The sequence below is a fragment of the Fusarium falciforme genome, chromosome 5, assembly GCF_026873545.1.
Source record: "Fusarium falciforme chromosome 5, complete sequence".
Lineage (NCBI taxonomy): Eukaryota > Fungi > Ascomycota > Sordariomycetes > Hypocreales > Nectriaceae > Fusarium > Fusarium falciforme.
Window position 1 is genome coordinate 4,045,777 of NC_070548.1, and position 17,101 is coordinate 4,062,877.

At 51.6% G+C, this 17,101-nt stretch overlaps 6 protein-coding genes across 6 annotated transcripts; 4 read left to right on the forward strand and 2 right to left on the reverse strand.

The window, feature by feature from the left end:
* Nucleotides 1–1,780: 1,780 nt before the first annotated feature.
* Nucleotides 1,781–3,478, forward strand: NCS54_00750600 (MFS domain-containing protein; the record flags this gene model as incomplete). The annotated part of the gene is made up of 3 exons (XM_053152930.1): nucleotides 1,781–2,308; nucleotides 2,370–3,306; nucleotides 3,351–3,478. 3 exons carry the CDS (start codon nucleotides 1,781–1,783, stop codon nucleotides 3,476–3,478), a joined length of 1,593 nt encoding a protein of 530 aa, XP_053008905.1.
* An 850-nt stretch (nucleotides 3,479–4,328) lies between these two features.
* On the forward strand, nucleotides 4,329–6,138 carry NCS54_00750700 (Hypothetical protein; the record flags this gene model as incomplete). The annotated part of the gene is made up of 2 exons (XM_053152931.1): nucleotides 4,329–4,488; nucleotides 4,535–6,138. 2 exons carry the CDS (start codon nucleotides 4,329–4,331, stop codon nucleotides 6,136–6,138), a joined length of 1,764 nt encoding a protein of 587 aa, XP_053008906.1.
* Nucleotides 6,139–6,442: 304 nt separating this feature from the next.
* Nucleotides 6,443–7,483, forward strand: NCS54_00750800 (MYND-type zinc finger protein samB; the record flags this gene model as incomplete). The annotated part of the gene is made up of 1 exon (XM_053152932.1): nucleotides 6,443–7,483. The coding sequence occupies one exon, from the start codon at nucleotides 6,443–6,445 to the stop codon at nucleotides 7,481–7,483; it is 1,041 nt and encodes a 346-aa protein (XP_053008907.1).
* A 187-nt stretch (nucleotides 7,484–7,670) lies between these two features.
* Nucleotides 7,671–13,108, reverse strand: NCS54_00750900 (CAP10 domain-containing protein; the record flags this gene model as incomplete). The annotated part of the gene is made up of 2 exons (XM_053152933.1): nucleotides 7,671–9,422; nucleotides 12,140–13,108. The coding sequence occupies 2 exons, from the start codon at nucleotides 13,106–13,108 to the stop codon at nucleotides 7,671–7,673; spliced, it is 2,721 nt and encodes a 906-aa protein (XP_053008908.1).
* A 378-nt stretch (nucleotides 13,109–13,486) lies between these two features.
* NCS54_00751000 (Hypothetical protein) lies at nucleotides 13,487–14,883 on the forward strand (the record flags this gene model as incomplete). The annotated part of the gene is made up of 2 exons (XM_053152934.1): nucleotides 13,487–14,576; nucleotides 14,873–14,883. 2 exons carry the CDS (start codon nucleotides 13,487–13,489, stop codon nucleotides 14,881–14,883), a joined length of 1,101 nt encoding a protein of 366 aa, XP_053008909.1.
* Nucleotides 14,884–14,930: 47 nt separating this feature from the next.
* NCS54_00751100 (FAD-binding PCMH-type domain-containing protein) lies at nucleotides 14,931–16,544 on the reverse strand (the record flags this gene model as incomplete). The annotated part of the gene is made up of 1 exon (XM_053152935.1): nucleotides 14,931–16,544. Exon 1 carries the CDS (start codon nucleotides 16,476–16,478, stop codon nucleotides 14,931–14,933), a length of 1,548 nt encoding a protein of 515 aa, XP_053008910.1. The 5' UTR covers nucleotides 16,479–16,544.
* Nucleotides 16,545–17,101: the final 557 nt, after the last annotated feature.

Below are 17,101 nucleotides of genomic sequence, written 5' to 3' on the forward strand. Positions count from 1 at the left end.
CTACTAATGGCCAGATCATTCCTATTCCCTTCTGAAACGGCACTTAGCATGGTATAGAATAGATAAGGAGTTTAATAATTAACTATTAACCCTTTTTTCTATATGAAGAAATTACCCTATGGCCCAAAACAGCCTAGCACTACAGTGTTATACGGTATTGGGTTTTGATACCGTTATGTATTAGTGACTGTGTTTTTTGCTATTGTGGCTGGGGGCTTCTCATCATTGCAGATAATAATAATGGCCTAGCACGCTTTCCCCCCAACTCAACACGTGATCTCGCTTCCTTATTTCGTCGCTCACATCCGCCACCTCCCTGAGCCACCATTCTTCCTCCCTTTCCTCTTCACCCTCTTTACTTCATCAATCCCCATTCACCATATTCTCACCAGATGCTTGCAATCTATTGCCTCGTGCTTGTGGCGTCTGCGGCAAGAAGAAGAGCCTTCTCCGCTGCGAAGTAGAGAGACGGAGCAGCGAGCAAAGAGAAATCGAACTGCATCAGAGAGAACGGAGCTAATACATTTCTTACCCATCCAGGAAATGGGAATGCTTCAGTAACCACAAGGAATCGATGCCGTTACGGGAGTGTTGGCCTTGTTGCCAGTCGATCCACCAGAAGTCACACCCGTCCTTCTCAAGGCTTCGATGAAGTAGGCCGAGATAGGCAGTCATGTACTCTGGATCATCTGAGCGGAATTAAATGGGTTTCTAGCGTTGTTGTCGTGGCCTAGAACTGCCATCATCTCCTTGCATTCATTCTCGAATGCATGTAGCCCGTCGGCCGGATGGTCGTTGAGCATAAGGTTGAGTCGTCTCTGTCCTCGAAATGTCCATCGGAGGACGATTCGTACCTCATCGAGCCCTCGGTCAGGACAGTGAACCATACTTCTCTCCTGCAACAATTGCTCGTGTGCTCGCAACAGGGCGGCTCGCGGATTGGTACGATCCTATGGCTGAAGACGCTCCGATCAAAGCCGAAAGCTGGTGTGACACTTCAATGTGATGTGTCAAGTGAAACAGGTTAGCCAATAGGTTAATTAATGGAGTCATTCCCAAAAGGAGTGGCCACTCTTGCCAAACCGCGGAATAGTAACCGCTATCACGCGTTAGTAATTTACCTACTGCTAGTCTGTCAACGGTGACCACTCGCTTAAACTTCTCGCTATTATCCCCACGGGGCGTAGTTTTGACACAACACTATTCCCCACTGCCTGAATTAACCTTTGACGCTAGATGCCAGCCGTTGAGCAGAAATGAGCTCTGGTTGGCTAGAGCAGTCCCGCTCAAAGGGCTCGGCTGTGTGCTGTTTAAACCACGGCAGTTGGCGATGCCCTCATTTTCAGAAAAAAAGAGGCATACCTGGCTCCAAAGCCTACCCTGGCCACAGGAGAGTAGATTGAAGACGGAAAAACACAGTATTATCGGTCCGATAATTCTTTCGACCAGGCCTGCTTCTCACAACTTCCTGCGTGGTGTAAACCGGACCCCTTTGCTGATCCTGCCATGAGACTCGACAAGAAATCGAGTCGAGAATCTCTGTTGTCGGCCCGATATAGACCCCAGATTGGATCATTCCACGTTTACCTCCACACTTGCCGATCCGGGGTCGCTGTGGAGTGAGAGAGTCTGGGCGCTTCACACAAGATCGTGGGACTCTTGTTATAAAATGGGAACTTGGGGACGAGATGAAGTGTTGGAGGAGATCATCATCACTCAATCGCTTACACTAGAATTCAATTCATCCTTCCCAGCTCAACGTACTTCATTCATCCCCGCCATGGATGAGTCCAAAGAAAACTCCAATCACCATGAGGGCGACAACGCTGCCCAGAATAACCCTGCAAATCCAGGCGTTGCCGTTGGCCTGTCCCCAGTCGACGACATGCTCAGGGCAGCCGAAGAGGCGGCCCTGCACGAGAAGGAGATGTCCATCAGGGCAGCCATCAAAGCTTACCCAAAGGCTATCGCCTTCAGCATGATTGTGTCGCTTTGCCTTATCATGGAAGGCTGCGATACTGCTCTAGTAGACGCCTTCTTCTCCCTTCCACAGTTCCGAGAGAGATTCGGCGAACGCCTTGAGAACGGGGATTATCAAATCACCGCATCGTGGATGTCAGGTCTCAAGACTGGCGTCCAAGTTGGCCAGATTCTGGGACTGATGGCTGCTGGCGTCATAGCTGAGAGATACGGCTACAAGACAATCTTGGGGTCCCTTCTACTGCTTATCGGTTTCATCTTCATCTTTTTCTTTGCCTCACATATTGCCATGCTTTTTGTGGCTGGCGTTTTGTGTGGCGTTCCATGGGTATGATCATACGTCTCGTCTCTTTCGCAAAGAGGTATCGAGCTGACTTTAACAAACACAGGGAGCTTTCCAGACATTAACGACCACTTATGCTGCTGATGTAACCCCTATTCCACTGCGGCCGGTCCTCACCACCTACGTCAACATGTGCTGGGTAATGGGCCAGCTCCTGAGCTCAGGTGTGTTGCGTGGGCTCATTGACCGCCACGATAATTGGGCGTGGCGGATTCCCTACGCCATCCAGTGGGTGTTCCCACCTCCCATCATCATTGGCGTTCTGCTTGCCCCTGAGAGTCCCACCTGGCTGGTCCGCAAGGGCCGCCTCGACGATGCTAGGAAAGCTCTGAGGCGGCTTGCAAGCGGACGATCCGAGGACGACATCAACAACACAGTGGCCATGCTTGTCTACACAGACCAAATGGAAAAGGAGTCGGTCGAGGGAGTCTCATACTTGGACTGCTTCAGGGGCACAAACCTCCGCCGCACTGAAATTGCGTGCATGGTCTGGGCTGCCCAGGTTCTATGCGGCATCTGGTTCGGTGGCAATGTGATTTACTTCCTCCAGCAGGCCGGCTTTGATCCAGCCAGATCATTCGACTTTGGTATTGGCACCCAAGCCCTCGCGCTGGCCGGCACCATAGGCGCCTGGTTTCTCCTCCCTCACGTGGGGCGCCGAAGACTCTATCTCGTCGGTCTCAGCGTTATGCTCACTGTCCTGATGGCTGTGGGCTTCATGGGCATCCCGGCCCGCATGGATTCCATTGGCTGGGCTTCAGGCGCCTTGATGATGGTCTTTGTCGTCACGTATGATCTCACTGTTGGCCCAGTCTGCTACTGCCTCGCAGCAGAGATTCCGACCACACGCCTGCGCATCAAGACTGCGGTCTTAGCTCGCAACACGTACAATATCATCAGCATTGGGGCCAATTTTCTGAATGCGCCCATCCTCAACCCAGGGGCATGGAATCTCCGTGGCAAGGGAGGCTTCATCTGGGCAGGTCCTTGCGCTATAGTTCTCGTCTGGACCTTTTCCGCCTGCCAGAAACAAAGGGGCGAGCGATCTCGGAGCTGGATACTTTCTTTGAGAGACGCGTCAGCACAAGGGACTTTGCCAAGACGGAGGTTACCATGTTTGACCAGAGTCAGAATGAGAAACTGGGCGTTGAATAACCTTGGCCCGATTGGCTTTTGGTCTCTTTGACAAGAGAGTTCAGGGGTTGCTGCTTTGGAAACTAGGGATTTCTGTACAATGTAGCTTTCGTTGCCAGCCAAGTCTACTCGCATCAAGATGCAGTATTCTTCTAGAATTATAACACAATGATTTCTGGACAATGGAATCGAGTGGCGAACAGTTGTCGGCGATGGGGTCGGTACGCTCGTAGAACTACGCCGAGTAGCCCAGAAGGGCGTTTCGGCAGATACTCTAGGCCGTGTAGCTAACCGAGGCCATCTCAATGCGACGTAGGCCATAAAGAAATATCCCCAGCAGAGCCCTAGTCGTGAGACACAAGGCGTAGGATGGCGCGCTTAGCATCGTCGAAGCGGCCCTGTCAGACTAGTAGCTATTAGGGGGACTCGGATTGTAGCCCCACAAGGATATCGTATGGTTGCTGCGGGAAGATCTAGGTCGAGAGCAGGGCCTGTAGGCTCTGGTTGAGGAAGAGGCTTGTCTGTCTTGAGTATTTGAAAGCTGGTGCTAGGATAGGACCTCTCGCCAAAGGAGGGTGTGACGCACAAGTTTAGGAAGCATTGTCGGACCGACAACATGACTTGATCGGCATCGACGGCCCCATCATGGGATCAATGGATCATACCGAGAGCCCGTATCAGTACAGACGGAGAAATACTCGTGTTTATCGGCTCCCATCATCTCCAGTTGTGCACCCCGCACATCCCCACCGTTCTGAGTGAGTGAGCCTTGGCCAACACTGGTTTAAGTACTCGTCTTACCCTGTGGAGTGAACTTGCCCAGACATCTCTCCATCTTACCCATTTCCTCACTCTACAGGTCTGGCTTACAATGAGTGTCACTACGACATATACCGCCGCCCTGGCACAGAAGACGCAGGGCTTCCATCCTCGACCAGAGTATCACCTCAAGGGTCCGCATGGATGGATCAACGACCCCTGCGCTCCGGCCTTTGATCCAACAACAGGCACATATCATATGTTCTATCAATGTAAGAGAAACGGTTTCTCTGAATGCCTCTTTTCTAACACCGCCAGGGAACCCTCTATCTTGTGATTGGGGCAACATCTGTTGGGGTCATGCCACTAGCCCTGACGGCCTACGTTGGAATCACAGCGCAACCAACCCGGCGCTCCAACCCAGTGAGCCGTATGATAAGGATGGCATCTGGACAGGTTGTCTATGGCCAACTGGGCCTAAAGGCGAGAAGGACCAGCTCACGGTTATCTACTCATCCATCACATGCCTGGATATTCACTGGACCCGTGAGCACGTCCGTAACTCCGAAGGTATATCGCTGGCGACGTCTACGGACAACGGGAAGACGTGGAGGAAAAACGACCTAAACCCAATCATTAAGAATGAGCCGGAAGGCCTCGGGGTGACGGGCTTCAGGGACCCGTTCCTTGCGACTTGGCCTGCTCTTGATGAGATCCGAGGCGAGAGGAGCCTCTATGGGATTCTTTCAGGCGGAATTGCCGGCAAGACTCCAACCGTCTTCATTTACGCCGTCTCCCCGGCCGACCTTACTGAGTGGAAATATCTGGGACCACTGGTCGATCTTGTCCCTGGCTTCCGCGTCCCCGGGCCTTGGACAGGCGACTTTGGCGTCAACTGGGAGTGTGTCAACTACATGACCTTGCGAAGCGACACTGAAGAGCGCCACTTTCTCCTTATGGGGACGGAAGGGGGTCTCAAGCGCGGCTATAAGGAGGGAAGCCCTGATAGCCTTTTCGCGTGGTGCCTCTGGTTCGCTGGCTCTCTTGAGCAGACTGCAGAAGGACCGAGGCTAAGGCATGACTTTGACGGGATCCTAGACCATGGAACCTTGTACGCGCCAAACTCGTATGAGCATCCCGTTACGAAGAAGAGGATCGTGTTCGGCTGGATCAAGGAGGAAGAGCTCACGCTGGCTCGGCGTGAGGCTAAGGGCTGGACGGGCTACTTGTCGCTTCCCAGGGAGCTCTTCTTGTACAGCGCAACAAACGTGATCAGGGGCTTAAAGTCATCATTGGATGAGATTCGCTCTATCAAGGCAATCCCAGACGGCTCGGGAGCCAACACCATACACACGCTCGGCATCCGGCCGCTCGACGATCTGCGCCTCCTCCGGTCCTCTCGACCAGACGAGTGGTCAGCCATCGGCAGTTCTAATACTTCAGGTATCCTGAAACACCGCACCCGTTCGACGAGTTGGGAGCTGGAAGCCCTCATCAACGTACACGTCCCGCACCCCCAGCGCGTAGGCTTCCACATCTGCCACAAGGCTGATACCTCGCTGCGGACCAGCGTCTACTTCGACATGCAGGAGGAGAGAATTGTCGTGGACAGGAGCGCGTCAAACCACGAGCCGGACATTAGAAAAGATACTCTATCGGGGGCGTTCACACTCCTCTACATCCGCGAGCAGGGGCGCGAGACGCTAGAGGCGCTGAGGCTACGCATCTTCCGAGATGGGGATACGCTGGAAGTCTTTGCGAATGACCGGTTCGCGCTGAGCACAGCAGTCTATGTAGATGAGACGTGTGGGGGGGTCAGCTGGTTTGTCGAGGGCCGTGGCGGTGCGGAGGGTGTGTTTGAGACGATTCGGCTATGGGATGGCCTCGGGCGAGAAGACGGGAGAGACCTAGAGCAAGGTTAGGAATTAATCCGCCTAGTGTTCAAGTTTGACCATCAATACGGCCCCGTTCATCTGGAATGTGTGTCTTCGGTCATTCGTTCGCAAACGTGCAGTGGTCCGCCTAGAATAAAGTGCACCTCTAAGATTATAGTGTGCCATCATGGTTCGGTCGCAAGCCTTGCCTTTTTCATGTTTTCGCAAACAGCACGTGATCTCGCTTCGTCGTCTCGTCGCTGACATCTGACATCAGCTGCCTCCCTGAACCACTCACTATTCTTCCTCGTTTTCATCATTCCCTTCTTTACTTCATCCACCCACACTCACCATGTCCTCACCTCAGTCTTGCGCCCTGTCGCCCCGCGCTTGTGGCGTCTGCAGAAAGCAAGAGGACCTCATCCGCTGCCCAGGCTGCCTAGTAGTCTACTACTGCGGACGAGACCACCAAGCTATCGACCGAAAGCTTCATGAGGAAGGGTGTACGAAGACGGAGAAGGCGCTCGCCCGTTTGGAGAAGGAGGAGCAAACTTTACGCGACCATCCAGGCGGCATGTTTGAGAACGGTGTCGGTCGCTTTTTTAAAATCAAGGAGACTCGGCAATACATGATTGTGCGCAAACAAGTGGTTACCACGCTGCTTCAGTCCTTTGGCGCTGCTGGTGGACGCGCTGATGCCGTGCGGACTGCTCTGGATCACATCCTGGATATGCTTCGGCTCGGTCGTGGGGATTACATGGGCGTCCGAGATGTCGCTCCTACACTCTTCATCCGTCTCAACAGGGATCAAGAGGCCTATGACTTTGCGAAGTGGTATGCAACGACCGGAAACCCGTCTCATTGCGCATGGGATGATCTCGATTTGCCCTTCCTCGACATCAAGGGTGCTGACGTACTCGAGCCACCTATGGAAAATTGGGCAAATTCACGCTGGATTAAAATGATTCACGTTGTAGCTGTGATCCTCATCAAAGTCCGGGTCTTGCTCGATCTGCAGGCTGCAATTAACACAACCAGGGCCCTGCAAGGCTCAATCCCCGAGGAGATGATAGGACTCATCTGCGAGCAGATCGTGGGAAGCACACTTCGCTCCCGGCCTGAAGTGCTACATCGAGGAACCGAGGAGATCTCCGGCCATGTTGGAACGATCAAGGGTCATATCAGAGATTTGTACAGGTCTGTCAATGAGTACAATCCCCATTTCTGGCGATTGATGTTGAAGAATCCCGATGAGGCAGCCGCCAGGAAACCGTACTGTTACTCACTACAGTCAGAAGAGGAGGCCTGTTCGGTTATTTCATATTCCTTGGCGTCGTGGATTGAGACACCTGGGTCGTTTGATGTAATGCGGTCTGTCAGCCAAACGGCATGAGCATGACATGGGGAGATGCACCTGAGTGCAAATTCTAGTAACGGTACATCGAGTGGGTTGGGTGAAGGATCGCTAAATTCGGGTAGATATAGCCTTCCGAACGCAGTTAGGTAGGTGTATGTCACCGTATAACCCCTCAATAAAAACCCTGTACGTAGTTCTCTTATTAAATATCTCTCTTTATCTTTTAACTCGCCAGTCTTTTCGGATCCTGCAACCTGGCTAGTTCCAACAGTAACCTGTAGGTATAAACAGTCATGTCGACCTGCCTCAGAGACCTTGAAAACCAGTCTCTACCCTGCTCAGCAATATCCTTGGCTATTCTTTGTCCCGCTTCCGTTGAAGTGAGATAGGAGACAAGCTCAGGAAGCTCCTCGAGACTTTGACTGACGGGCACGTAGTGAACCCAGGGCATCAAGCGCTCGTCGTGCCATTCTCGGAAGATTGTCTGCTTTAACGGTACTGAGTTTGATGCCAGAAGCTTGTAGTAACGCCCGCTTATTCCGTTTCCGTCCGTGTCGAATACGAGCCGTGATCTGAGCGCCTCATCCTTGTCTGCCCAAGACTTGGTGTTGAAGTAGGTGCTCTGATCTCTGCAGTACTGTCTTTCACATTGGAAAATCCTAGTGAAGGCAACGTTAAATAACCGACTGTTGAGGAAAGTCGAGTACACACGTCCAAGCATGCCGTTCTTTTGTCTTAGATAAGAATGCGGCTTCTGCTCCAGGTTCTGAGCCAAGGCCACAAATCTCTGTCGCTGGTGGTGTCGCCATTGGTCATCGAAGACAAATCCGCCTGTTGTTGAGCCAGCCCAGTACAAGTTGTTCCATTTACTCTCCCATTTTACATCGGTCAAGATGTCGTATTGAAACTCTTTTTCGATGTATGCTGGGCTTGGGAAGAGAATGTCACCCATTGTTGAAGGTGCACCTGTCGACAATATCGGCACCAATCCCTCAACGAGGTGAAAGGTTTTAGGGCTCATGAGAAAGCCGTGTATGTTTTTGTACTCGGGGTGTTGGCATAGGTCCTTCGCCGAGAAGTGGTTTTTGACGAACGGCATGTTGAATGTTTCTACCGCAGGCTCGGGGTAAGAGCTGCCGGTTTTTCTCTGTGAATGAACACAAGAAATGCTGAGCCTTTCCCAGGTCGTCCTCTTCGACATGTCGGTCAAACTAAACTTTGCTGTTGGGTTGGGGGGGATCAGAACCCTCGGTTCGTCAAAGTGGTTGATTAGAAACTTGACGTCTGGAAGCTCTCCGGGTAGCTCCCCCAAGAGGGTGTCGAACAGAAGACTGTAGTGTCTATCGAAATTCCGGTAAGGATGTTGGCACTTGGTCTTAGCTTCTTTTCCTGAGAAATCGCAGAGCCAAACTTCGCTCCGTGGTGTTCCCTTCATCTTTGCCATCACATTGAGAACCTCCTGACCGCTCAGTTTCCAAAACGGAGAGACGATATCGTAGATCATGTCGTATTCATCAATAATGGGTGATTGATTTGACTCTGCAAACTTGAACCAGGCTTCGAAGCCTGGTGGCGGCTCTTGGCGGTATCGTCGTCGATATTCATCGCTGGCGGCTTCATAGCTTTTCGATTGGTTTCGGAGCAGATGTTCGAAGCTATCAGTTGCGTGACGAACCAAGGCTTCAACTGGGTGCATCGGTGATCCCCCGGAGCTATTCAGTGAAGAGGGCTGTGCATTTCGAATTGCCCAAACATTGGAAAGGTACGGAAGAAGAGAGATGAGGAAAAAGCCCCAGAGAATTGATTTGCCCTTGAGTTGCCCAGGAACCAAGTTAATTGTTTGGCAGAGCGCAACTAATGACACTATGACATGGCATAAAGCTCGCGTCTCTGATGACTCTCGGAAAGGGTTGCTCGTGGCTGCGATGGCAAAAGTCCCTATGGTGGTGGCCATGAGCCATGAGGTGTTGTGGGCCTGAAACTGTCAGTAAGAAGTTTCAAATAATCCAAGAATGGGGCATTGCTAACAAGCTGGATTATAAAGAACCATGATGAAGCTTTGGAAAGTCCCAAGAAAAGGACGTAGGAAACAGAACTTGTAAGGAGGCCCAATGCAACGGATTGGATCCCCAGACCCACCACCAGAAGAGCCACCACTCGTGTCGAAACTCCACTTATAGATGTTTCAATATCAACGAGTGGAAGATGGCACAGGCCATCTTTAGGTCTAGCTGTAAGAGCGCCGTAGACAACAAGGAGAGCAGCTACGAGAATGCTGGATAACAATGACCTGAAGAGGTCACCATTCGATAAGGAGAGTGCGGCAACAGAAGCCACTAGAGTCACTCCCCATCCTGAATTGACCAGAGGAGAGGGGGTCCAAGCGTTGGACGCTGGAAAATTAGGAGGCTTGTGTCCAAGATACCTATGGATTATGAAAAGCAGTGGCGTTAGGGCCGGCTGCATCTTGTCAGTGAGTGGAAACATGATTGCGCAGGGTCCTTCTCACAAAAAGGGCCAGGGAACTACACTCTGCCCTGTAAAAAGAAGCCCCTGCTATTCCAGCAGCAACAATCCATTGGAGACCTGATGAAGTTGTTTGAACTCCAAAATCGCCAAAAGGAGTGGGCGCGGAGCCTTTTGAAGGGGGTGTGCGTTGGGTGTGCTTGATCAGAACTGGGAGTGTTGCCCAGCAAAGAAGCTCGGAAAAGAGCTCTGGACGTCGTGAAGATAGGTGCTCTCTTAATGTCGAAGAAGCCAGGGCAGCGGCCGATAATGCAACAAGAGGGTCAACGGCTTTGAGGACTGATGTCCGCATTTTTGTGACGGGGGGTGGTGGACGAGGCTACTCCATCAGCACAGGAGAGAACAATGAGATGAATGCAAGTGAGAGAACCACAGATTCATCGAAATCAGGCTCAGGTTTGAGCGAATAGCACAGCCTCATTGAGATTGCATGATTTTCAGATGCCCAGTCTTCTTGGTCCCAATTATTTGGCAGCAGGCTAACAAGCCAATAGCCAACATGCATAAGAAACCGAGGTAGCCTAATGTCACTCAGGCTCGTATCCCATTGAAGGAGCGCTCGGCAATCTATGCGCTACTCGTATCCCTTAAGCTGGCAAGGACCTCCAGTCCGTACCTCGCCCCAGCGTTATTGGATTAACTAAAGTATGTGGCAAGAATGATCTCACCTATTAAAACACTATATTGTGAGTACTCACTACTGAGGCAAGACTTAGTGATGATTCAAGTATCTCTCAAAAGAATAAATATAATTGGCCTGAACCCCTCGGAGTGACCTGGTTGGAGGTCCTTGCCAGCTTAAGAGATACCTAGCACGTGGTCGTTGTTGGCTGGGGCAAAGGGCGCATGAAGGATGAATCCTTCGACTGAAGAGCCAACATTCTCGTATTGGACCCTGTCCGTCCTGCTGCGTCTCCTCTAGCCCGACCACCCGGCAATCTCGAGCCGAGAACCATCAGGTGATGCGGGGCGTCGTAGGTTGCGCGTCTCAGACAATTGTTCCATGGTCTGGAGGCGCAGCAAGACGGAGGCGATTGGTTTAGAGTACGACGGTACCTTTGTGGCTGGCAAGGGATCATCTAGTTACTACGTAAGCCAACAACAGAAGGAGAAGACACACTCGGCTCATTTCTTGGACTCTCTTGGCCTACCGTCCTCAAAAGACTCCTTAATGATAATGCGCTTGGCGATTGATTGGCAAGCGGCGCATGCTGCCAGAGTCGGTAAGCTTCGTCTTGGTAATGACGTTTGAGGAATTGAAAAGAAGCAACATATGATCGACGCGACAGAGCACGGACGCTAACCCAAGAAGCTAGCCTTGTCTGCCAAGCGCTAGCAGAGATGAGCAGCAAGGGTGTCTCCGCGGCATTCCTCCTGGGGGATGCCTCTCACCCTGTACCTGGCGGGTATGATTACCCTCTTCACAGTTTATCGAACGTATGGTTAAGTTGGATGCTCCACATGCTGTTAAGAAAAGCGACAAAGCCAAGAACGCGTATGGGGCTTACTAGCGACGGTGACGAGTAATGTTTGTAGATTTGCCGACGCGCCAGCGTTTCGCGCAGCCGTTGTCGATTAACCTAATTGCTAAGTCACCTACTAGGGAAGGAAATAGAGGGAGGTATCACCATCCATGTACAACAATGAAGAATGCTTGTTCATAGGAAGCGCGGGTCTGGTGTAACACCATGCTATTAACACCGTCCTTAAATAAAAATATGGAAAGCTAATGCACATTATCCAACCATGAATTAACCAGCAATTAGTTGTGGGGAGGTGTTGCAGGTGATGAGATCAGTCTTGAAATTAAGCAAATGTAGCTGTTAAGCAAGCGATTTCAAGGGAGATGTCAACGGTAATTAAAAGCTAGGGCCTACAAGACCTGACTTGTCTAGACTCTAACGCGACATGCCATTAGGATCATATACAATGTATATCCTAGAGAGTAAAGCGCCTCGCCATGACTATGATCTTGAGTACCGTGTAGACGTCAGCAAGAAGAACATGTGACGACCTATCACTAAATACGCAGTCTAGGAAAGAAGCCACAAGACGGTCTCGATTTTCGCAGTATCGCGTGCACAGTGCTGGAACAGGCCTTGCCATAATCCACGCCGGCAGCCAAGCAACGATCCAAAGTAAGAGAATGACAGCAACCAGGCATACCAACCATCCCACCCAAGTCAGCCATGAAATGTACCATTTTCCATTGGTGCTGTGCCACTCTGAAAACGTCAAGAAGATGAATCCGGGGACGGAGAAAGGGTAGAACAAGCTGAGGGCTGCAGGTATTCCTAGTACGACGAAAAACACGACATAGATGGCGCGATAGAGTCGCTGCCTGACAAGTCCCTGGTCCACGGCGGGTATCGGTTGTTGAATCTCATCAATCAATTTGGCGTAAGACATTATTTCCTGGCTTGTTTCCAAGATCGAACGCGGAGGATTCAAGCGCAGTGCCGCAAGGGAGATGAGCTCCAGCGTGAAGAGCGGAATCGCGTATAATACCACGAGCAGGGTAAGGTCCAGTGATGCTTTGGTGGTAAAGGCTTCCGCAATTGTTGTAACGGCCAGTGCGACATACAGAACTCGAGCTGACCCAAAAGCTTGCAAGCGATTTAGAACCTCCTGCAAAGACTGACTGCCACCAGATGTGCCTGTTGGGGTAGCCCCGTCATTGTCCCTGTATTCAGGCTTCTCCCACCATGGATTCTCCTTGGAAGTGCAGTGACGGCATATGAGTACCGCCGTAACTGCTTCCCTCGGTGACCTTTTATGTATTATGGCGCTTTGAGTGAGTGCAATGAGAGTGGGAATGAGGTCAAGCAGGCCAATTTCTGGTGCCAGTCTATAGAACCGAGACCGCTTCTGGTAGACTAGAGACCCGGGCATGTGAAGGGCTGAGACCACGGCGAGAATAAGAATCATTCGGATAGCTCGAATAGATGAGGCACGTTGATCGTGGCACCTCTCGGCCACGTCGGGAGTTGGGGTGGGAGTCGCATTTGGGGGTGCTTCCAAGGTAGACGTGGCTGCGAGAGAGGCACCATTCGTAGTGTCCGAAGCTAGGCTGGCAGTAACGGCAGTGAAAGTGGCGAGTAGGAAGAGGAAAATCAAACCCGGGCTTGTGTTCATTGTGCGTCTACCGGATGATATGGTTCTCTTGGGCCAGGGTTCATGGTTTGACGATCTTAAGAAGACCGCGATAGAAACAGCATCGAACGGGTGCTGCAATGATTCCCAACGAGAATATATTTACTTGGAATCCTATTCTACTTTTCAAGAATTGATATCGCGCAATCAGGCAGAGTCGCCCGGTTTGTGAGGAGAATGAGGCTATGCACGTACACAGCCCCCCAGGCTGAACCACAAGGCACACCCTTATCGATCTCGAGTTTATCAGAAGATCGGGATCGATTAAGCCCCAGTGAAACTTTTTGAGCTCTTCATTATCTTAATCTGCATCTTTTATCCCATGCTCTTGGTGAAGAGGCTTCCATGATATCATGAGCAATGGAGTTCTCTTTCGAGTTCAGTGCCTGGATCATCAACTTTTACTACGCCAGCTGGCTCAACGAGACAAGTTGGGATGAGCCAGAGGACGACTCGCCCAAAGTTGATGATTGCGAAACTCCTGTGCTTCTGTCGCCAACCTTGGTTATCTGGCTGGTTCTTGTACCAGCCCTCGCAAACGCTGCGCAGCTTCCTGGATCTCTTCAATACCATGCTCATTCTACCTTTTATCGCCTGTCGCCAATCTCCGGTCTAGCTGACTGCTTTGCCACATATACGTTGATAGGGAAAGCGTTGGCTAAGGGGCATTCTTGGCGACAGTCCATCGCCGGAGTCCTTGTCGTGAGACAAGGGATAGGACAGAACGACCTTTGGTGGAGGAAATTCAACATTTCTGGAAAGACACGCATCGAGGGGTCTGATTGCACATCGGATGCCGAAGATGAAGACGAAATGGCCACTCTCGCACCTACGGAGTCGTTGGACGACTGGCTTAACCACGACGCCGAGGAATCACATCTCAGATTCGCACTCGCTCGAATCACCGAGCTGATTACCCTTGAAAGAATAGCCGGGTCTATCCTCGTGCTTCTTGTGTTCGTTCAAGCCGTCGCCTTTGTTGTGCTGGCCCCCGCCATGTCATTCTTAAAGGTGACAGCCATACTTGCGCTGGCATATACTGGTTGCCTTGTCATGTTCGAAATCCTAGTTTGGAGCATGGCACTTGGCACTTCTAGACATTCCATTGCTGAGATACCCTGGGGAAACGCGGTCGAACTTCTCTGTGACTTGGACCCTGGGGATGGTCCATTTTCTCTCGCTCAAGACACGAAGGACAGTCGAGCATTGGCGGACATCGAGCTCGAGTCTTGTCACTCCCAGGATATGAACGACAACCAGGATACTAGACGAAAGATGCAGAGGACCCCAGCTCGGGGCATAACGGTCAAGCTGATAGTAGGCCTCTTTGGGCTGATCGAAGCTTTTGTCTGGATCGTGATTACCTATGCCGCGTGGAAGGTGAAGCCCCGGCTTTTGTTCCCAGCGGCGGCAACAGCAATCTTGATCAACTTGGGCCTGATGATCAATTGTTTGTTTCCTAGGATCGTGGATGTACGATTGGGAATGATCCGGCGGTTAGATCTATCCGACCAGGAAACAAACACAGCGGTCCGTGTTGGTGTCGCCGCTCTTCGCTGGCTGCTTACGAAAACAACAATGGCCAATTTCATTTCTGTTGTCTGGCTTGGGCTAATAATTGCCATGTTTATCTTAGAGAGGGCCAGGCGCTGGCCTGTAGATGAGGGTGAAGAGTCTACTACGCTGCCACAATGGCTGGTTGGGCTGGCTAGTACGTAACCTCAGGAAGAGGTTTGACTGACACAGGCTTCTCTTGAGACGTGATACCGTTAGTTTAAATGGAATTGTCAATTCTGCTCGGTTGCTACTTGCCCCAGTACCTCCACTTCGCCTGACGATGCAAATTGATATCCCCAGACAAAGTCGCCAGAACCATGCCATACAATCCTCCAATCGGCCATTTGCTCAGCCAGGACTCGCTCCACTGTTCAGTGCTTTCCCCCTTGGCCTGGACATTAACCTTTACCTTGTCGTAAACTGTCGGCAAAGTTGTGGCGGAATACTTCTCCCTCAGAGCTTGATACCATCCATAGTCGTATAGGTTCCAGAACTCATCTTCTTGGTAGTATGTGTGGGCATATAGCCACTTGCGGCCGCCAAGAGCCGTGAGTTTGTGTTCCAGGTCACGGTTTTTCGAGACGAACTCGCCAAAGTTCTGAGGCCCCCAGCCCCAGACACCAATGTTCAGCATTGGTTGAGATATCTGAGCCTCAAGAGGGGCATGCTTCTCCGTGTTGCCCACCGAATCCGAGGCTTTGCGGTTTGTGACTGGATGGAACGTTGGAATCGAGCATCCTTTTAAGGGACATAGCCACAGCGGCCAAATTCCGAGTGAGCGGTCGACCCAGTTGATGAATGTCTCGGCCGTTTCATACGGTAGCGCCAAGTCCTGGACAACAAACTGTGAGGAAATGCGGCTAGCGTGGAGGGCATGATACAGTGTCCGGGTATGCGAGTAGTCGTCGAGAAGCCAGCGAAAGAATCTGTTAAACGGGATCGCCTTGAAGTAGGTGTAGCCCTGGCGACCAACCCAGAAGCCACCCCGGTCATAGCGGAAGAGATACTCGGTGAGCGGCACGTACTCTGTCACGGTTGACGATGGAGATAGATGTCGTGTTTTATCCTGGACGTGAAGGTAGAACCACGGGTCGCCTGGATGACTGAAGGTTTGCACGGGACACTCTGAAGGCTTGAGATCGGTTGCTTGACCTGTGATGATGACGCCGTGATCTTGTGAGTAGACGATGCCGTCAAGATAGTCGATTTCGGAGTTGTCACACTCCCCCTTGATCTCGGAAATAGCATTGGCAATGCTATCAACCTTTCGGTATGTGGTTTTGACGAATCTCTTGGCCTTGATGAGCTGCAACTCCATCGCCGTGGTGATACCTAGCGTCCCCGCAGCCCCGGCGGCACCGTGGAAGAGATCTGCCCTCTCCTGTCTCGATGCCTTGACGATTTCGCCGTTTCCGAGGACCATCTCCACGTAGTTGACGGTTTCGTTGAAGAAGCCATGGCGGAACGAACTGCTTTCCCCTGATGTCCCAGAGAACCCGCCCCCCGCGGTGATGCCGGGGAATTCCATGACAACGGGAGGAACAAGTCCGTACGCAATGGTGGCTTCAACTAGGCGATCCATGGGAACATTGGGCTCCACGATACAAGTCTGTCGATTGACGTCTATGGCGAGGACGTTTGACAACATGCTGATATCAACAATGTTTTGGTTGGATCCATGGCGGGGGCGGGTGCTGTTTGAGGAGCCGTGAAACACTCGGTATTTCTCTCCGAGCTTGAAGAATTGGCGGACAGCAGTCGCAATGTCCTCGACTGCTTGGTCATGGCGATCCATGGGGAAAGGAGACTTATCGACGGATTTTGGTATGCGGAGAGAGGGGGGTTTGAGGAATGAAGATCGCCTGGAGAGGAAGAGGGGCTGCCGCAATTCTTGGGAGAAGAGGATTTATGACAAGACATGATTTTGTTGAGGTGGTGCAACTAGGGAACGTGGTCTCTTTCGGTGCACTACATGCGCGGCGTCACTAGTCGGCCAGGGGATGTGACCAAGTGCCTCTTTTTCCTTGGCCAAGAACTCTAGCTTGTGTTTCCTGACAGCTTTGTACACTAAGCCACAGAGGAGATTTGTATCAAGATGAACAGGACATGCTGTGATGTGAGTGGGCGCAGAGATAGGCACAAGTGCGCAACCATCTTGTCGACGTCTGATTGGCTGCCTTGCTTCTTCCCCGGCAGAGACGGCGTGAGACAGTCTCAGCCACCTCAACAGTCCGACCGAGACACGTCTTCATGCTATCTGGGACCGGCCTGACACTTGAGTCGATCAGGCAAGGGGGATAAATCTCGCATCGTGTCCTTAAATCGTCGGGGATCGTCTTCCGCTCCACAGGATCGGATCGAAGCTCCACTGAGGGGCCGTTGCGGTTCAAGCATAGGCGATGGATCGAAAGCTATGGA